At 36.3% G+C, this 20,207-nt stretch overlaps 3 protein-coding genes and 1 long non-coding RNA gene across 5 annotated transcripts; 3 read left to right on the forward strand and 1 right to left on the reverse strand.

The window, feature by feature from the left end:
• Window positions 1–8,276: 8,276 nt before the first annotated feature.
• LOC149052651 (uncharacterized) lies at window positions 8,277–17,568 on the forward strand. 2 transcript variants are annotated; one of them, XM_089204354.1, is made up of 2 exons: window positions 8,277–8,539; window positions 16,632–17,568. In XM_089204354.1, the coding sequence occupies exons 1-2, from the start codon at window positions 8,451–8,453 to the stop codon at window positions 17,566–17,568; spliced, it is 1,026 nt and encodes a 341-aa protein (XP_089060480.1). In that variant the 5' UTR covers window positions 8,277–8,450. The 2 variants fall into 2 exon arrangements, with proteins under 2 accessions (XP_089060480.1, XP_089060488.1); XM_089204362.1 differs by lacking the exon at window positions 8,277–8,539 and adding an exon at window positions 9,739–9,788.
• LOC149052652 (uncharacterized) lies at window positions 10,172–12,791 on the forward strand. Its single transcript, XM_089201115.1, has one exon. The coding sequence runs from the start codon at window positions 10,410–10,412 to the stop codon at window positions 12,789–12,791; it is 2,382 nt and encodes a 793-aa protein (XP_089057241.1). The 5' UTR covers window positions 10,172–10,409.
• Window positions 13,963–16,353, forward strand: LOC149052653 (uncharacterized). Its single transcript, XM_089203804.1, has one exon. The coding sequence runs from the start codon at window positions 14,228–14,230 to the stop codon at window positions 15,989–15,991; it is 1,764 nt and encodes a 587-aa protein (XP_089059930.1). The 5' UTR covers window positions 13,963–14,227; the 3' UTR covers window positions 15,992–16,353.
• LOC149052654 (uncharacterized) lies at window positions 16,539–18,718 on the reverse strand. The gene is made up of 2 exons (XR_016186328.1): window positions 17,995–18,718; window positions 16,539–17,675 (listed from the first exon to the last, which is right to left on the reverse strand). It is a non-coding gene; the product is annotated as an uncharacterized LOC149052654 (long non-coding RNA).
• Between the last annotated feature and the right edge of the window lie 1,489 nt (window positions 18,719–20,207).

The following is a 20,207-nucleotide window of genomic DNA, read 5'->3' on the forward strand; positions in this document are numbered from 1 at the left end:
ACACCACTCATTCCCTCAACTCCAGGTACAACAGTTACAACCAGTACAGGTTCCAGGATCAAGGACCTCTACAAACGCAGGAAGGTGTACCCGCCAAGTCAATGAAGATGGTACCTCAGGAGGGGTACTTATGGGCGTGGTGAGACCAGCTCACCACTGGGAAAATCCGCTCGCCACCACGTGCTTACAGAACAAAATTTTGACATAATATATGCTAACTTCTCGTGTACCCTGTCCTTATGGGATGAAATCTCAAAAAACAACGCATGCGTAAGGTAAAAATGGGGTAGAAAAAATGTGGCGGCGAGCTAGAGATTATTTTGCTAGTGCCATTCATGAGGGTGATGTACCTCAGAAGGGAACCAATATGGGTGTGATGATATTATGGTGGGGCAACCCTGGTCAGTATATTTTAATAATAAAACAAGTTAACTTTCCATTCACAAAGAGCGCAAAGAGCGATGAGATGTGTTTATCTGGATCAAAATATTCAAGGTACGTTAATATATGCTGTTTCAAAACAAGATACGCCGTGGAATTTTGACCCGAACTTTTCTTTTTTTAGTGCGTGAAAGTGACATCGACCAAGAATTCGTCAACCAAGAATTTTATCCGAACGTATTAGCTGAAAAAACTCCTGAACAGGTAAGATTTACTTTCATTGCGATGAAAATATTTTTCAGTACGCATATTTTAACAGACGGATTTAATTTTATTTAAACAGTGAAATGAAGCCATGAAGCCGCTGTTGATATTCATTTCTGCGATTTCCAGAAGAGAAACTGTAAAACTTGAACTGTTATGTTAAATAAAAACAAAGTTTCATTCAAAACAAGTCTGTTTTTATTCAAGAAAATTTTTTAGCGGGGGGAGAACACTTCTTACCTGTCAAAAAATCTATTTACCCACGCGTAACAGATTCCTATCTCCTCGCGCTTGCAAACCCATTCCACCCACGCGTGCGCTCATTCAACTCGGTACCAGAAAATCCTGACGCCACCATGAAGTCTTTCCCTTTTCTGGTGTTTCTGGTCTGCCTCTCAGTTAGTGAGTTCACCATAGTTCCTTTTGATTGCCAATTTGTGCCAATGAATCTAGCTCCCTAACCGCTACACAAGCGATCTGCTTGAATCACGTATCCCGAAAAACTAAGAAAGGGAAATTTTAGTTTATTTGCAAGTTCTCCTTAATCTTTAACAGGTAAAAAACAGAGGTTTACTTTGAAACCCAGCAACCCAACAATAGTCTACAAGGGCGAGAATGTTTCTCTAGAATGGTGCTATCGTCATCCGAGACATATGAAGCTTGTTGAAGTTTTCTTCGGTATTTGGACGAATCCTGTTTCAGCGGCAAGCTCAAAACTTATTGCCGTCAATAGTAGTGGCGCTGTTGAAGTGAGAGAGGAGTATAAGTCACGATTAAGTTGGAAAGGAAATATGATGTCTTCATTGGCTGTGTTTGTTCTTCACAATGTGCGACTTGACGATGGGAACAAGTATTACGGGATACATGTGGAGTTTGACTTACACTATCCACTCATCGATACACTAAAGCTTCAGGTGGAAACAAAACGTAAGGGTCGCATGGTCTGTGCGGATTTCAAAGACTGCGCTTCTTCAACACTGACCAGTGAAGACTGGGAAAAGTCCGACTTCTGTAAAGACAAAAAATGCAAAATAACCTGCTGCTCTGAGGATCTGTGTAATGGAGCTCCGTTGCCTGTTATGAGTTCTGTCATCTTCATCTCATGCTTTGTAATGGCTTTTGTGTTTTAGATCAGCATCGAGTTGAGTATCAGAAATACTATTGTTACTGTGTTATTAATTTTTTACAGCCGTGTTTTCGTTCATGTAGTTCAAAATCGGTGAACTTTAAGTTAACATGAGTTGCCCTATTTTTTTCTTATCAAATTGTTGCAGGTTGTTTGGAGAACTTTGGCTTGCAAAAATGACAACTGTAAACCTTTTCTTCTATTATTTGTCAAGTTGTAGAAGCCGCCGTTGATATTCATTCCTGTGATTTATTTTTTCAGTACGCATATTAACAGACGGATTTGTTTTTGTTTAAACAGTGAAATGAAACCATGAAGCCGCCGTTGATATTCATTCCTTTGACTTTCAGAAGAGAAACTGTAAAACTCCAACTGTTGTGTTAAATAAAAACAAAGTTTCATTCAAAACAAGTCTGTTTTCATTCAAGAACATTTTTTAGCGGGGGAGAAAAATTCTTATCTGACAACAAATCTAAACCTGCCTTTTTTACCCGCGCGTAAATACAATTCTACCTTGTAGGAAATGTCGTCCAGATAATTTAACAGGGTTGAATCATAATACCGTTTGTTCCACAGTTCCATTTCAAGAGTGTTTTTTATCCAAGGAATGTTTACGTTTTAGTTTCTTGATAAATGTCTTTGTTCTTTTCTTGCTTTGGTTTTAATGGTTTTATTTTTTTGACATCACACAATTTTGTGAGGGTTATCCAAAGTCAGTGTCGTCTCCTCCGGGCTTAAAACCACTTCCATCACCAAATCCCGCATGGAATTACAATTGAGGATTTTTTGTCCACGTGCATTCAATGTAAATCATCTCCCTTTGCAACATTGCTTATCATTCTTGGTGATGAAGGAATAGGATCCTGCTTTTTTACCCACGCGTACACAGATTCCTGTCTCCTCGCGCTTGCAAACCCATTCCACACCCACACGCGTGCGCGAAACATGTGTTTTAATAATCAATAAAAACAGTTGAGATAATTCTTTGTGCCACGTTTTTACTTAATTTAAAAAACCCCCTCCCAAAAAAATCCTTTTTTACCCACGCGTACACAGATTTCCTATCTCCTCGCGCTTGCAAACCCACACCCACACGCGCGCGCGCTCATTTAACTCGGTACCAGGGTCTGTAGGTAACTCGTGATGTCATTTTTGAATACGGCTTCCTGATTGGTCTATATCGGTCACATGTTCTATATACTCCATTCTCATTGGCTCACGCTATACTGACTTTCTATTACTACTATCTAGCTGATCTATTTCTGCAGTATCAATAAAGATATTATCAAATGAAAATCAAGACAAATAATGATAAAACAACTAGTGAAACAAATTGTGAATCAAATAGTTATGATTTAAATAATAGCAATAATAATAATAGCACTGGGCTTAACAACACTGATGGTGCAGACATCCCGAGTTTCTCCTTCCCTTGACAATTTTTTAATGGCTTCTCATAGGCCTCCTCGGCTGAGGCAGTCCCCCAAATGGGTTGTCATGCCCTCAACCGCCATGAGTGTGACTCAATGAAAGAAAAGAGCTACTTACACCCCCTTAGTGGGAGTCCCAAGGAAAAGGGCACAAGTAAACTCTGTCTCTTCCAAAATTATGTAATAGTGTTCCACTGTTCCTTTATTATCATTGCCATGACAGTTTCACGGATGTCCCTCAATATCAACAGCCTTAGGAATAATAATAATCGTATGGCCATTCTACAATGGATAAGTCATCTCTCTCTGGGTTTTGTCTGCATCATGGAGAATGAGGCGACATCATCCGAGAGTTTCATGCATGACGCTCTAAATTTAAATCAACCAAGCATTTCATACAGTCCGATAAGAAAAAAAATGGCCTGAAAAACAGTGCCCTTGTTTGGCATGCCTGTGAGCTAAATACTTTTGCTTTGAAAAGTTAGCCTATGGGTTTTGTAGAATAGACACAGATCTTAAGAATAAAACCTTTTCTGAGATTTTGAACCAAGAGGAACAGGTTGCAATTTTTTTCAAAGTTAGCCTTTTCCTAGGTTTCTATTGCATGAGGAAAGTACCGTGAAAAATGTGAAAAGCCGGAATTTTTTCTCGTCAAAGTGTTCTCCATAAAACTTAACATAACGCTTTTGTTGGTTACTATATCAAGAAGCTTCCTGCTACGTTCCAAGGGAAAGTGGGAAGTGTTTGCAATATCAAATTTTTAAATTTTCCCTGGCCCTATTTTTAAGGAACTTAAACTCTTAAAATTTCATGATATCCATTCGTTTCAATTAGGTACTTTTATGTTTTCATTCGAGAACTCTACACTCCCTTCCAAATTCAATAACTTTTTTTTACTGAATAGTCAAATCCACAATTACAATACTAGGAATGCTCAGTACTTCCGCTTGCCATTGTGCAGAGCGAACACCAGGAAGTTTTCAATTTACTTTCAAGGTGCAAACTTTTATAATTCGCTAAATTCGGACATAACTAGTTCTCCCTCCTCCGCTTCTTTTAAAAGAAAGCTTAAGGAATTTCTTCTCTCTAGGTATTAACTTCTGTAAGGCAGTAATTCTTAACTAACTTACTTAATATGAGTGTGCGTGCGTGCACCTTTGCACACCTATGGGGCCATTCATATGAATACACAGCAGCAAAGTGGGGTCTGTTCAAATTGTGGGGACATTTTCAAGTCCCCACAAAAAAGTCCCCTTAAATACGTAGTAATAAGAGAAAAGACCATCATAGTGAGGACTTTTGAATGGTCCTCATAAGTCGGTTCATAGAACACACATTTTGAGTCCTCACAAGAAGGTAAAAATACAGAACCTGGAAAAAAGTTTTTTTGTACCTTGGAGCACATGAAGAAGTGCCCAAGAAAACCACTAAGATACTTAGATTAACGAAAAAGTAATATTTTAGTGGTTTACACACTCAAATTCTACATAAAGTACACACACTGTGTGTATTGCAGATACACACTGTGCCTGAGTTATATTAGGAGTTGCAGAGTGTACTTTGATAAAAACTTTATTCATGACATTATTTCTTCTTGTAAGTATCTTTATGGCTTTTTTAGAGCACCTCTTAAGGTGCTTTAGGGTTAAAAAAAAAATTTACAGTATTTTATTTTCTCCCTTTTGGAGAGGAATCAAGGTGTGTGTTCTCTGAACCAAAGTAAAAGGACTCTTTGGGAGTCCTCGTGAAGGCCTTTTTTCAAAGAATTACCCTCTACAGAACACAAGTACCACCTGTTTTCTGTGATCAGGCTTTTATCTGTGATCAGAGTTTTCATCCCAGGGGATTTTGACTAAGCCTGGAATCCTCTAAATGGCTCTATCTAGAGCCATTTTGATAGAACTTAACAATGTAAGTAACTATATGGCTTTTTTGAGCAGCTCTAAATGTGCTTATTGTTTCTTGTAAGTTCCTTTATGTGTCATTCTTTCAATACATTCAGTAAAGCCAAGTCTAATCAGAAGATGTCTGTTCATTAACAGAACTTTGAGTAATGTGTGAGCTGTTCTATGGAGAGACATATCATGTTACGTCAGTAATCTGATTACGCAATAACTAGAAAAACTGAAGTGGATGTCTTTGTGACCAAAGCTATGTGTGGAACAGAATGCTACACTGGTCACTGATTAGTTGTCTCACAAGCAGCTAATTCAATTTTCATCAAGGAAAATTATCTTTCCCTTGACTCCAAAGTTTTATCCTAAACTTTACAGTCTTTGGGTAACAGATTGAAGTAGATGCACTAACAAACATAAAACAATGGCTCACCCATTTACACTTAGGTCATATAGTACTGATCTTGCAAACTTTAACTCATCTATGGCACCCCAAAAATGCACAAAATTGACCACACTGTGATTAATTTTTTTTTAATCTTGGCAAATATTTATAGCAATAAAACATTATCTTAAGTAGCATATATGTAAGAGTATTAAAATGACAATTTAAGAAAAAAAATCTTATCATAGAAACCCACTTTTCTATGGGAGCACTTTTCTGAAAAATATTTATAGCAATAAAACATTATCTTAAGTAGTATATATGTGAGAGTATTAAAATGACAATTTAAGAACAAAATCTTATCATAGAAACCCACTTTTCTATGGGAGCACTTTTCCAAAAAATAAGCATAAATTTGTTATCATATTTGAGGAAAAAAAGGAGTTTTTAATCAAAATGTTACTTTGTAACTGTTATGTTTTAAAAGAAGTAAAAAAGAAATTGATCCTCCAGACGTCAGCCACATTCCTGAAAATTTGACAGGAGAAAAGCAAATTGTAAATATTTTCACAAATTTTTCATGTTTCCCAATGTCGGTCAAAACTTTACTGGGAAGAAATATTTTTGGAAAAAACAATTGGGTCTGTTTCAGCACAGGAGCAGGATTTGAAGTGTTACTAAGTGAATAAATTTGCCCTCTGCTATCCTTGCCCCTCTGACAAAATTAGAGTTGAAACACAACAATTATAACCCATGACTAGCAAAATTGAATGCTACAAAGTGGCTTTTATGACATTCTTCACTTCGTTTTTTTTTCTGCTTTTTCCTTTGTTTTTTTTTTGTTTTGTTTTGTTTTTTTTAGTCTTCTTTGGTATTCCTTGAGTAACAAAACATCTAAAAACATTGACAATGATTAAAATCAAGCAATGGGAAACATGGTTGAGCTATAACATTCTCCAGTATGACACTTTGCAAAGCAATTTATATCATTTCTGACATGCATGTCCTTTTGGCACTACCAAGTGTTATGGGAAAACCAAACTTTGAAATATCCCCCTCTCATTTCTTGACACAGCACAAAGTATGTCTGGTTCCCAAAGAAAGCTGAAATACTCCTTAACTCATACTGTGGTTGGTTAGTGTAATTTTCAGGAATTGTATATAGCTCTATCATAAGAAAAATAAGTCTGATGCTCTTTGAAAGTACAAGATTACTACCTGCTGGGGAAACAGAAATAGGAGCAGTAGAGGGAGAAGGAGCATAGGGGTCAACACCAACACACTAAAACAAAAATGTATTTCAAATGGATTTAATATGTCACATTCAACACAATAATACACTGATTTACTCTAAAAGCCCTATAGAAGTGGTACAGATAGTCAGTGATAGTTTTAACTATGATCAACCCCAGTATGAGTTAAGGAGTATTTCAAATAAAGTAAATATATCACATTCAGCTCATATACACTGATTTACTCTGAAGCCCTATAGAAACGGCAGAGATAGTCAATGAGAGTTTTAAATATGATCAACCCCAGTATGAGTTAAGGAGTAGTTCAAATGAATTAAATATGTCATATTCAGCTCATTTACTTTGATTTACTCTAAAGCCCTATAGAAATGGTAGAGATAGTCAATGACAGTTTTAACTATGATCAACCCTAGAATGAGTTAAGGAGTATTTCAAATGAAGTAAATATATCACATTTAGCTCATATACACTGATTTACTTCAAAGCCCTATAGAAACGGTACAGATAGTCAGCGATAGTTTTAAATATGATCAACCTCAGTATGAGTTAAGGAGGATTTCAAATGAAATAAACATATCATATTCAGCTCATGTGCATTTATTTACTCTAAAGCTCTATAGAAACGGTACAGATAGTCAATGATAGTTTAAACTATGGCACATCCACTAGTTTTTTGGACAGTAGTTTTGCCAAAAATGGGCTCAAACTGAAATGGAAATTCATAAAAGAGCTAAAATAGTTTTCAAAATTTTGTGGATTGTGTCCTTGTTCATTTTCAACATCTCCTTAACCTGTTAACTCCCATGAGTGACCAAGACAGAATTTCTCCCTACAATATCAATGCAATATCAACCAGATAAGTAGTAAGAATAAAAAAAATATCAATTTGGGGATAATTAGTTGATCCAATACTAAATTCTCTGAACTAACAATATAAGAATTGTATGATTGACAGTGAGGAGAATGACAAACTTGATCTGGGAGTTAAAGGGTTAAAGGCTTCTGTCTTCTGTTTGCAACTCCCTAACACTCCTTCATCCTGCTTCATTTGTGGTGATCAAATAACTCTTTAGAGGAGTCGTTCTGCATTCAGTTTTCTAAAAAATGTGGCAACAACTGCTCTTCTTGGCTGATATAGAGTTATTTTTGTCCCAGTTTGCTTAAAAGTTCACACACGAGGAAACTAGGTACCAGCCGGCGGTGAAATCCCATTGCATGATTTCGACAACTATAATCAATCAGTATAAAACACACAAGGGAATAGTGCTTTTTTTCACGTGCTTACTAGCTAGTTCAGAATTGAATGGCAAGTACCATTCACCTCCGAACAGCCGATGAGAGAAAATTGTGTTACAAGAGTTGAATTCCCACCATTTTTGTGTCTGCTGCATTTGCATGCAGACACAATGATAAGCTGTAAAACGCGCGACCATTACTTCATATAAGATAAAATCACGGATTTTCTCATGACGTTTCACCGTGGATTCCATTTCGTGACATGTTACATGAGGTATTCTCAAAGTGTAATACTTTCGGTAGCCTGTAATACTTTCGGGTGTAATACTTTCGGGTTAAATTCGTTTCTCTGGGGAATATTGGAACCAATCGAATTTGAGAAATGGACAACGCCAACAGCTCGTGGCACACAACTAATTTCCGGAAAGACTCGGAACCAATCAAATACGAGAAAAGGAAACGTCAACTTCGTCAACAACCATGTGCTTCCGTTCAGCTTTCGAAGGAAGAGGTCCGCCATCTTGTTGTATATTTCACGTGAGCTTATTGCAGTGTTTGTTGCTTGCTAGGTAAGTGATCTTTTCGTTTTTCATCTTTGTGATGGATTTCTTAAAGGGTATTTTGTCCATTTGCCACAGCATTCGCACTACTTGTTTGTCCGGTCGTGTGAAAGGTTTTGAAAGATGCTTTGAAGTTGTAGATCGATGGAAGCTTTCTTGGCGCCAACAGCATCACCACTCGGCGATATTGCGAGTGCCTTGGACACAAAATAAGCTTATGAGCCCCATTTGGGGAAAAGAAAGTCCCTTCGGGGAATAAATGAGCCCCATTTGGGGAGAGAAAAGCCCATTACGGGAATTATTGAGCCCCTTTTGGGGATTATAAAGCCCACTGAGGGAAATATGCCCTGTTTAACCCGCTGTTTGGGAAATGAAATCGCCCCTAAAGTGAAAATACCTTTCACTGGCCAGACATTTGCGAAAGCTGTTGCAATTTTTAACCTACAAGGGAAGTGTAGAAGTACAATTCATGATATTTGTTATCTAAGGACAGTTTCTAACAGATCTTTAAAAACAGATGTAAGATTTGTTGTGGGAGCTTCCATTGTTGATGTACCGCCATCGAAAGAATTCCACAAACATTCCCCTCGGAAAAACTCCAAGTTCGTTAAACAAGTAAAACGACATAGAGACCGAGAGCCATCTAGAATACCTGTGAAAAAGGTCCTAAATTATATGAAAAAGAGAAAAGCTAGAAGCAAGCTAAAGTTTATTTTTAAGAAATGTACCCCTAAATCTTCAAGATTGTATGACTTGGTTACTCACTATAAATTGTGGTGTATACGGTATTTACAAAAATGCAACGCTTTTATTGCTTCCTTAGTCAATTTTAAAAGACTGGCAACAAAAAAGTCAAAAAAAAGAAAGCAAACTAGTAGCTGTTGTTCAGGTAAAATTAAAAAATCAACTTGCCCGGCTAAAACATATTGCGTATCAAGGATGAATCTTTTGAGATCAGGTGACGTTGAATTAAATCCAGGTCCTGAACAGAATGTGAACAATCAGACCAATTTGTCAGTGGATTCCTCAACATTGCTTAACTTTCGATTAGGACAGTTAGGATTGATAGCTTTAGATGTGGGTGGTGCAGGTGACTGCTTTTTTAAAGCCGTATCACATCAATTGTATGGTAATCCCAGTCATCACTTTCACATCAGACAAGCTGCTGTCCAATACCTCAGGGATAACCCTGAACGTTTCATTGAAAGCAACACTCAGAACTCATGGAATGGTTACTTGACAAATATGTCAATGCAAGGTACACGGTGTGATGCATTTAATTGTACAAGCAGTTGCAGAATCACTTAATATACAAATTTATATTGTAGAATCTCACATAAATTTTGGACAGGCAACTTTAATAGAGCCACGCCATTCATCATCACAGCAACCAAGAACAATATATATAGGTCATGTAAACGAAGTGCATTATGTATCAACAATACCAAATAGCTCTTACTCAGGAAATGAGCACCCTTACAGAAGTCACAATAGTGATTTCAATTTTACAGAACAAAATGTTCTTCCTGAACAAGTACACAATAGTACTGGAAAAAGAAAACACAATAATTATTCCAATCTGAATGATGTTAGAATAACCACTAAGAGCAATGAAAAAAAAAGCAAATGGAATTCTTACATGAATTATTACAGAAATAACAGAAGGGCTGGTAAAAAGAATCAAAGCTGTGAACGTAACAGTGATAAACAAAGTTCACCCACTAAAGAGAATACAAATGCTGTATTTGTAAATAATGGTAGTCGAAAAAGAAAACACAATTATTCCCATCTGAACGATGTTAGGATAAGTACTAAGAACAGTGAAAACCATGAATGCAGATCCAAAACTCATGAGCAAAAAAATAAATGGAATTCTTACATGAATTATTACAGAAATAACAGAAGGGCTGGTAAAATGAATCAAAGCTATGACTGTAACAGTGATAAACAAAGTTCACCCACCAAAGAGAATACAAATGCTGTACTAGTAAATAATGGAAGTCGAAAAAGAAAACACAATTCTGATGTAAACAATTTAAGAATAAGCACTAACAGTAGTGGAAATAATAAATGCAAATCCAAGACACAGGAGCAGAAAAAAAACTGGACTTCTTACATGAAACATTACAGAAATAACAAAAGGGCTACTAAAATGAATCAAAAGTATAAGTGTAACAACAAGAAGCAAACCTCAACCACTAAAGAAAATAATAATGCTGAAAGTCAAAAAGAAAAAAACGAAAAAATACAAAACATGGCTGCCTTAATAATGAGGTTTCATGACATTGTGTCACAGGGCCCCTTATATATTTGTAGTTGTTGTGATCAGCTGTGGTATAAACACAGTGTTTACCCAGCTACTAAAATAAGAAAATCAAACCCTGCTGCTGAAAAATATCTTTTAAAAACAAAAAGTGTCAACAATAAAGAGTGGCTATGTAGAACTTGTCATAATTACTTAGCAAAGAATAAAGTTCCACTCCTTGCCATATTGAATGGAATGAGTTTTCCAATAAAACCTGAATTTTTTGACCTTAATGAACTGGAATGTAGGCTTGTAGCTCCAAGACTTGCATTTCAAAAATTAATGCAAGCTCCAAGAGGAAGGCAATTCAAAATACATGGAAATGTTGTAAATGTCCCAGCAGAAGTAACTGATACTGTCAATATCTTACCAAGGTTACCCAATGATGCTGGTACAATTAAAGTCAATTTAAAGAGAAAATTGCAATACAAAAGCTCAGCATTGTCTCTCAATATAAGGCCACATAAAGTTGTTCAAGCAGCCAATTGGCTAGTTAATAACAGCACTCTCTACAAACAGGAAGGAATAACTGTAAATCAAGACTGGGGAGTAAACAGTTTATTAGGTGAAACTAATCCTGAAAATCAAAATGAACAATCAGAAGAAATACAAAACACCAGTAGCTGCAATAAGCAAAGTAATATTAGTGGAAGTGATGTCACTGATAGTGATGATCAGTGGACTGAAGATGAGGCAGAAATACCGGCTGGTGTTACTGACACCATGTTGACGAACACAGAATTTGTTGAAGACAGTGAGCCTCAACATATATTAAATGTTGCACCAGGAGAAGGAACCAAACCCCTAAGTATATTCAGAGATCAATATTCTGAAGAATTAGCGTATCCTGGTATATTCCTTGGTCAAGGTCGGCCGGAAAATAAAGATAGACTAGTTAACGTTCATTATAGCGACATCTGTAAATCTGAACTAAGACGCTCAGATAGGAGAGCTGCTATGTGTGTTGAAAACATAATCTTGAAAACAAAAAAACTTCAAATGAAAATTATGTTAGGGAAATCACAAGTTGCTCTTAGGAAGTGCAAAGGAAATAATAGATCTTTAAATGCAGGACAGTTGAAATGTGAAGGAGCAATAGAGCGCTTGATTCATCTTGATGAAGGATTCCAATTCTTGAGAGCATTAAGAGGTTCACCACCATATTTTGAAAAGGCTAAAAAAGATCTGTTTGCAATGATTAGACAATTAGGACCATCTTCTATATTCCGTAATTTTTCTTCAGCAGAAACACAATGGATACATTTCCTTCGAATACTTGGCCAGGTAGTTGATCACAAAGACTACACTACCAGTGAGCTTGAAAATATGACCTGGGATGAGAAATGGAGGCTTATTCAAAGTGACCCAGTGACATGTGCTAGACATTTTGATTATCAAATTAGTCAATTTCTCACGAACTTTCTTTTTGGTAAAGCTCAACCATTAGGCAAAATTTCTGACTGGTTTTACCGAGTAGAATACCAGCAGCGGGGCTCACCCCACATACACATGCTTATATGGCTTGAAGATGCACCAGTATTTGGAGTCGACGACGATGCTGCCGTTACAGACTTTATTGATAAAATAATTAGTTGTCAGTGGCCAGTTGATAATACAGAATTACATAAACTAGTGAACAGGCAAATTCACAGGCATTGTCACACTTGTAGAAAAAAGTCAAAGAATGAATGTCGATTTAACTATCCACAACCTCCTATGAGAGCAACTGAAATTCTTTACCCTTTAGAAGCAGACATGCCACAAAATAAAATAAAACAGCACAAAGACACTTGGAAAATAATCAACAAGCAATTAAATGATATGAAAGAAGGCGAACCTATAACATTTGAACAACTACTTGTCAAATTAAAAGTTACTGAAAATGAATATCGACTAGCTGTGAGGTCATCGTTAAATTCACCAACTGTGTTTTTAAAAGAAAACCGAATGAGTTAAGAATAAACAACTATAATCCTGCTTCCCTCGAGGCGTGGAGAGCAAACATGGATATCCAGTTTGTACTTGATGTGTATGCATGTGCCATGTACATAGTTTCATATACTTCTAAAGCACAAAAAGGAATGAGTGAACTTTTACGACAAGCATGTGCTGAAGCCAGAAAAGGAAATTCTAGCATAAAGCAACAAGTCCGAGACATTGGAAACAAATTTTTAAACAGTGTCGAGATGAGTGCACAAGAAGCTGTTTACATTGTTTTACAGCTTCCTATGAAGAAGTCTTCTCGTCAAGTAATATCCATAAATACCACTCCTCCTAATGAAAGAGATCAGCTTTTAAAATCAATAAATGACATCGAAGAAATGGATGATGATTGTGAAGATGTATATACCAATGGTCTTTTGCAAAGATATGCAAACCGCCCTTTAAGCCTTGAATACTTAACATTGGCAGATTGGGCTGCATGGTATGACTCGTGTGGAAAACCATATGCAAAAAAATCATTCGAAAGAGATTCTGATAACCTTCCATTAGAAACAGCTGATGATGAACAAAATGATGATGACCTTTTTGAGGATAATATCATCAATCCCAAAAGTAACAAAAAAAGATCAAAGGCTAGAATTATAAGAAGTGTTTGGTATAACTGTGAAAAAGATCCAGAAAAACATTATCGTGAATTAATAATGCTGTTTACGTCATGGAGAAATGAGGACACTGATTTGTTAGCTAACTGTTCCTCCTACCAAGAACGTTTCATAAATGTAAAAGATAGTATAAATAAGCAAATGAAACTATATGCTGTTTGCAGTGAAGACTTAGATAAAATCCATGAACACTTGATTCATCTTGATGAAGACAATGATCATTTTGACCCAATAGCACCATTTACACAAAACAGAGAATACCAGGATGAGGCTGAGGGTCTTCAAGATTTGCATCCTGATCTCAATGAAAACTATGATTTATCAGAAGATGTTGGAATTCCTTCAGCAATAGAAACTAGTGAACCACTGATACTAAATGAATTACAAGACCAAGAGTACAGACAATTGGTGCAAACACTAAATCAAAAGCAAAAGGAATTTTTTTATCATATCATGCATATTGTTAAAACATCAGACAAACCATTCTACTATTTCCTCTCTGGAGGAGCTAGAGTGGGCAAGTCCCATCTGGTCAAATGTCTATATCAAGCAGCACTAAAATATTACAACTCCAGAGCTGGTGAAGACTTCAATGATGTTAAAATACTGTTATTAGCACCAACTGGAAAAGCTGCTTTTGGCATACAAGGTAATACAATACACAGTACCTTGGCAATTCCAGCAAGCCAGTCACTAAAGATTTATAAACCTCTTGACTCAAGTAGACTTAACACTCTGAGATGTAAACTTCGTGCAGTGAAACTAATATTTTTGGATGAAATTTCAATGGTTGGCAATACTATGTTTAACGTACAAATAAATAACAGATTAAAAGATATTATAGGCAGCAAAGAACCATTTGGAGGTGTAAGCATGATAGCACTTGGTGATTTATTTCAGTTAGAACCTGTTATGGATGGTTATGTGTTTAAAGATATGAACAACTCAGAATATCGAGCTCTTGCTCCCAACTTGTGGCAAGAACTATATACAATGTTTGAATTAGAAGAAATTATGAGACAAAGAGAAAGCAAAGAATTTGCTCAACTTCTTAACAGGTTAAGAGAATGTAATCACACTCCAGAAGACATTGCAAAACTTAAAGAGAGATGCATTTCAGAAAATTGTACAAATTACCCTATCGATGTCCCCCATTTGTTCATACAGAATTCTAAAGTTGATGAGTTTAATAGGAGAGTTCACATGGCTGCAACTGGTGAAAAGTATACAATTAAAGCCTTAGATAGTGTTGTGGGTGCTAACTCTGCAGAACTAAGGGATAAGATCTTAAAGCAAGTACCACTTGATCCTAGAAAAACTAAGCAATTACCTTTAAACCTTCAACTTGCTGAAGGTGAAAGAACAGAAATCGCAGTGAATCTAAGGACTGATGATGGCATGACAAATGGTGCTGCTAATATTGTAAGGAAGATACAATTACATGACAAAAACAGACCTTCTGGAATAATATGGGTAGAATTTGACCAAGCACATGTAGGAGGAAAAACTAGACATGATTACAGGCACTTATTTGTACAAGATATTGAACGCAAATGGACTCCTATCAAACCTATCACTGCACAATTTGCAGTTGGAAGAAACAGAACAGCTCAGGTTGTGAGAAAGCAATTTCCATTGAGACCTGCAGCTGCTAAAACCATTCACAGATCACAAGGTGACACTGAGACAAGAATAGTAGTTAACTTTAACACCAGGAGAGCAATACCTCTCATTCATTATGTAGGATTAAGTAGAGTAACAACCATAGAAGGGCTTTACATAACTGACCTTTGTGAGAACAAAATAGCTGTAAATCATGATGTTAAAGCAGAAATGCAACGCTTACGGACAGAAAAGCATCTACACTTTTCTTTAACTCCAATTTATGAAATACATGAACCTACTGTTAAGTTATGCTTCCTTAATTCAAGATCATTGCATAAACATATAGAAGACATACGCAAAGATTTGAACTATTCACATACTGATGTCAGTATATTCTCAGAAACAAGGTTATATACTTTAGACAGCAATACTGCATACACAATTAGTGGCTACAGTTTATTTAGAAATGACAGTCAATGCACAACATGTAATACCAGACCTTATGGTGGAACAGCTGTGTATAGTAAAATAAGTTTTATTCCTGGGTATCCAGTTTGCATGAAGACAAATGGTGTAGAAAGAACTATTGTAAAACTTGAAAAAATACCACAAATTACCATAATAGGTGTGTATCGGTCACCCAGAGTGCCTGTACGACAGATGTGTTTAGCATTAACAGAACTTCTGACTATGAACTGTTCCCAATTTAAACTATTTATGGGTGATTTTAATGTGAACTGGTTAAATGAAAAAGAGAAACTTCCTCTTTATAATTTGTTCATTAGAGAAAACAGCTACAGGCAATTAATATCATGTTATACAACTGACAACAGAACCACCATAGACCACATTTATACTAATTTACCTGAATCACAGGTGAATTTGCACATTTTAGAAACATATTTTTCAGATCATAAAGCAATCTGTGCATTAATTCGAACATAATTGCTGCTGTAGACAGCCGTCAATATTCTTGAAGCCATCGATAAATTAACCGTAAAAGTGTCAAAGAAACTAGAAATATCGAAAATAAAACTCTTTTGTGTGGTGTAACTGAGCTTAAAAGAGGATTCTGTTGCTTAAATGTTTCAAAAGGAAGCTTTAATACCACATCTGTAAATGAGCTCCAAGCGTCTTAACTTGGCCGGTTAGGATTAGTTATTTGCTTTGTATTTTATAAACAAATAACAGCATGAGTTGACATCTGTAAATGAGCTGCAATCGTCATAACTCCAGTAGGATTAGATATTCGCCTTGTATTTTATAAACAAATAATAGCACGTGTTGTACGTAGTATTAAAACATGCAACTAACAGCAGCACTCATTTCTCATTGAGAACTGCTACATGTAGTTTAAATTTTCTTGTGTTGTTTGAGGTTGCTGTCTAATTTTGGATAGTAACCCTGAACGCTCTCTTTTCCCCGCCATTTGATTAAAACTTACAAAGGCAAGTATTACTTTGCTTTAAACATTACATTACAACTTTACATGTACAACGCAAAAATACAATTTCTTTAATTAAAATATATTAAAATTTATTATCTTCCTACAAAGTATTCATTTTAAATCTCTTTCTCTCGACAGCTTTAACATGGACAAACCTCATGAACTAACAGGATATCTCCATGCTGTATCGCCAGTGAAGAAAAGCTCAAAATCAAGCTACTTTGAAATGTTACTTCAAACTGGCTCTGATAGTACCGTTAGAGCAATATGCTTTGCCACAAAAAAACACGATGACCTGAAAGCCAGAAGTTCAAAAAAGAGCCCTGTGAAGCTCAGCAACTTCCAAATGGATCTTAAATCAAATACAGTACTTATGGACAACAAAGTCCGAATTGCCGCAACCAAGGTATCATTCGCACCAAAAGAAATACCACAAACAAATAACATAGCGTTACTCTCTGGTGTCCACTTCCAACAGCTGATAACAATTAAAGCGAAAGTTACAAAGATCAGTGGTACAAAAAAAGTAACTACAGCGAATGGAGAAAAATGTAAAGCTGAATGCTTCCTCAGCGATCCATCCGGAACAATAACATTAACTCTCTGGGAAGACAAAATAAATGAAGTCAGTGAAGGAAAAACTTATACATTCCATAACGTTAGAGTTATAAAAGAATACAAGTCTGACAAACTGGCCTTGGGCACAACGATGCATGACTGTACAGTGTCGGAAGCAGAGGACTTCATTGAATCCTTACCCCAGTCTGTTGAACTGCCTGATTCTTTTACAACCACAGAAGCCAAGGTTGAAGTCATTGGTCTGCTAACATTCGGAAAGTACCTTTCATGTTTACAGTGCCACAAAAAGGTAGCAGATGGATCTTTTACTGCCAAGATTATAAAATGTGGTAACTGTAATCTGACGCAAAAAAGAGATAAATGTATTACCAACTGTTTTGCACAAGTTAAAGTTTCACAAGATGACAACCAGTTCACTGTAACATTCTTCCAAGAACAAATTAAAAAGTTTTTAATATCTTACAACGTCCACAAACACTGGATGAAGAAAAGATAACAGAAGCACTCTTAGATGCTCCAATCTTAAAAATAAAATATGACAATAAATCAAAGATCATAAACGAGGTATCTCCCTATATCATTTGAATAGCTGTTCATGTACTTCTAATCAATCAATCCTTTATTTAAACACGTGACACCGAGGAGTACAGAAGTACTCGTTAAAACGTGTACGTGTATTTCTATCCACCCAACCCAACCCAGGGGAGGACATCCATCACACAGTAATCTCGTGCGTGGGAAATTAACGTCTCCTACCCCAAACCCTGCAGGAGACGGGACCTCCGGCTTAACGTCTTATCCGAGAAGACGAAGCAAGGTGAGTGAAGCGACTTGCTTAAGGCCACAACGTAGTGCCCCATCCAGGACACGAACCTGGGCCGTCCGACCCAGAGTCCAGCGCTCTGACCACTGGGCCACTCACCCCTCATCATTGGCAAAGGTTTAAAACAAAAACGTGGGAAGTGCAAACCTGTACAAACAACATTACAAAGTTCTTTTATTAATGCCAGATTTACGCTCACATACAGCCTGTAAGACAGTATACACAGGCAGAAATGCTGTTATAGTTTATTCCTATTAAAATCATTGTGTAAATGATTTCGATCAAAAAGTAACAATATACAACATTGAATGAGTGGTTCAGTTGCTATTAATTAGATTACACTTTATTGCAATTTTTTGGCAATTTCGTTAACTTTGAGTAGTTCCGTTACAGTTATTGCCCCTTAAACAGTTCTTGAAGTACCATTAAGTTTCGTTACAGTTCATTACAACATAAATATACCATGTGGAATTACTAATGTTTAACAAAATAAGTTGTGTTAATAAAAGCAATTGAATTACCACATTGTCTTTGCCACTGTGTAATGATTTTTTCCGGTACACTTATTTCCATACCTTTATATGTTACATGCAGTTCATTTTGAAAAATATTAATGCTGATGGACATACAACATAGTGAACACAAGGCAAAAAAAAAACACCCTAGTATAAAAGAAACAGAAGTACTACACTTGATTGCATAAAATAAAACTATCCGCTCCCAGGAAACACCTTGCACTACCAAATGTTAGCATAGCGGACCTCTTTTAAAAAAAATCACTGGAGTAACATATGCCACTGTTCTTTGTGAAAACGCCATCCTATTGCAGCAGACACAAGTACCCATTGGGTACCTATTTTTCGGTATAGTGAAAGAAATAACTAAGTTTATGGTACGTGTATGGTGATAGTCGTGGATATTTACCGAGCCGCAAAGCGACGAGGTAAATATCTATCACTATTCACCTCCAATTCGGTGAACAATTATTAACTATCGTGAAATGTTTGAACGCAAATGATCGTTTCAGCTATCACCAACGATCGTGACCGTTTGAACAGGGCTTAAAACTCAGTGTTATTTTTGTGGATAAGTATTAAAAGATTGTACTTGTTATTTTGAATTTGTACCAGATGAAAACATTTCACTCACCTCCTTAACTATAATATCTTCTCCTTCGCCAAGAATACTCACATGACAATGGTTTGTTCGGCTTGTTACTTGAAGTTTACCAACACAAACAAAAAAAAACATGCAAAATCAAATAGCAACGTTCACAATCGAAAAATACATTTTTCTATGGCAACAAAACAGCCAATCGCATTACGCGTCACATTGTTTGAATCGCATAGTTTAATCACATCGTTTCAATCGGTGCTCTCGGCGAAAATTATGGAGCTCTCCGGCTTTTGCTGAGTTCTTACCCCGATTTCTCGATCTCATTTTCAAGACGCCGATCGAGAGTGCTTCCTTCACCACTTTCTATTCCATCAACAGAGTTTTCGGTAATAAATGCAACCTCTAAAACATCATCAACAGAGATAACATAAGATCGACTCACATCGACACCGATTAGGTCGAAACTTGAAATATTTGTTGTGTAGTACATATTTAAGAGCTAATGTCAGCTTGCATCAGACAAACGGTGGCAAGTCACCCAAAATTTGCTTTCATTCCTACTTTAATATTTTGTAGCCCAATATGTCCTAATAATTGTGGTGTAGTTTTTTTGTGAAAATATATTTGAGTTGTGTGACCTCATATAACGAATATACTTGACCTCCGGTATTTCTGTCAACATAATCCTTGGTTTTATCATCTAAACTTAATCCCCTGTCATTATTGAAGCTAGCAAAGAAAGAAATAAAATTTTTGTAAATATTTTTGTCCCACATACTTTTTCTATGTCGAAAAGTAGCATCAAGACAAAGACAGTTTTAACAATGACCAATTGGACAGAATATATTGAGCTTCTAGCTTTTACAAGACAAAAGGATGGTTATAAAGTTACTGAAAAAATTCCCTTGTGTATTTGTGTTGTTCTATCTTGAGACGAACTCAAATTTCGGCAAAATTTACTTGTTAACGACTATGAAATATACATGGTTTGCCCACTTGTCGCCACCGTTTACTGGCAGAAATCTCTACAATTTGTAAAAAATCTAACATAACACTCTCACCTTGTTTATATATGATTTTATTGGCTTTTCCGATGGTCAAGTCATGCTCTACCACATTCTGGCTATATTTGAGTTCCAGTTTATATATCTTCTCCATCTTATTATATCAGTTGCATGACAAGCGTGACACATATA

Source organism: Pocillopora damicornis, chromosome 1 (genome assembly GCF_964200805.1).
Source record: "Pocillopora damicornis chromosome 1, jaPocDami1.2, whole genome shotgun sequence".
Taxonomy (NCBI): domain Eukaryota; kingdom Metazoa; phylum Cnidaria; class Anthozoa; order Scleractinia; family Pocilloporidae; genus Pocillopora; species Pocillopora damicornis.

What these genes read in the sequence shown, in the direction of transcription:
- LOC149052651 (XM_089204354.1), top strand. Translation starts at nt 8,451, where the DNA reads ATGTGCTTCCGTTCAGCTTTCGAAGGAAGAGGTCCGCCATCTTGTTGT. An exon ending in CAGTGTTTGTTGCTTGCTAG is followed by an intron (nt 8,540 to 16,631) that starts GTAAGTGATCTT and finishes TTCTCTCGACAG; the next exon opens with CTTTAACATGGACAAACCTC.
- LOC149052652 (XM_089201115.1), top strand. Translation starts at nt 10,410, where the DNA reads ATGAATTATTACAGAAATAACAGAAGGGCTGGTAAAATGAATCAAAGC.
- LOC149052653 (XM_089203804.1), top strand. Translation starts at nt 14,228, where the DNA reads ATGGTTGGCAATACTATGTTTAACGTACAAATAAATAACAGATTAAAA.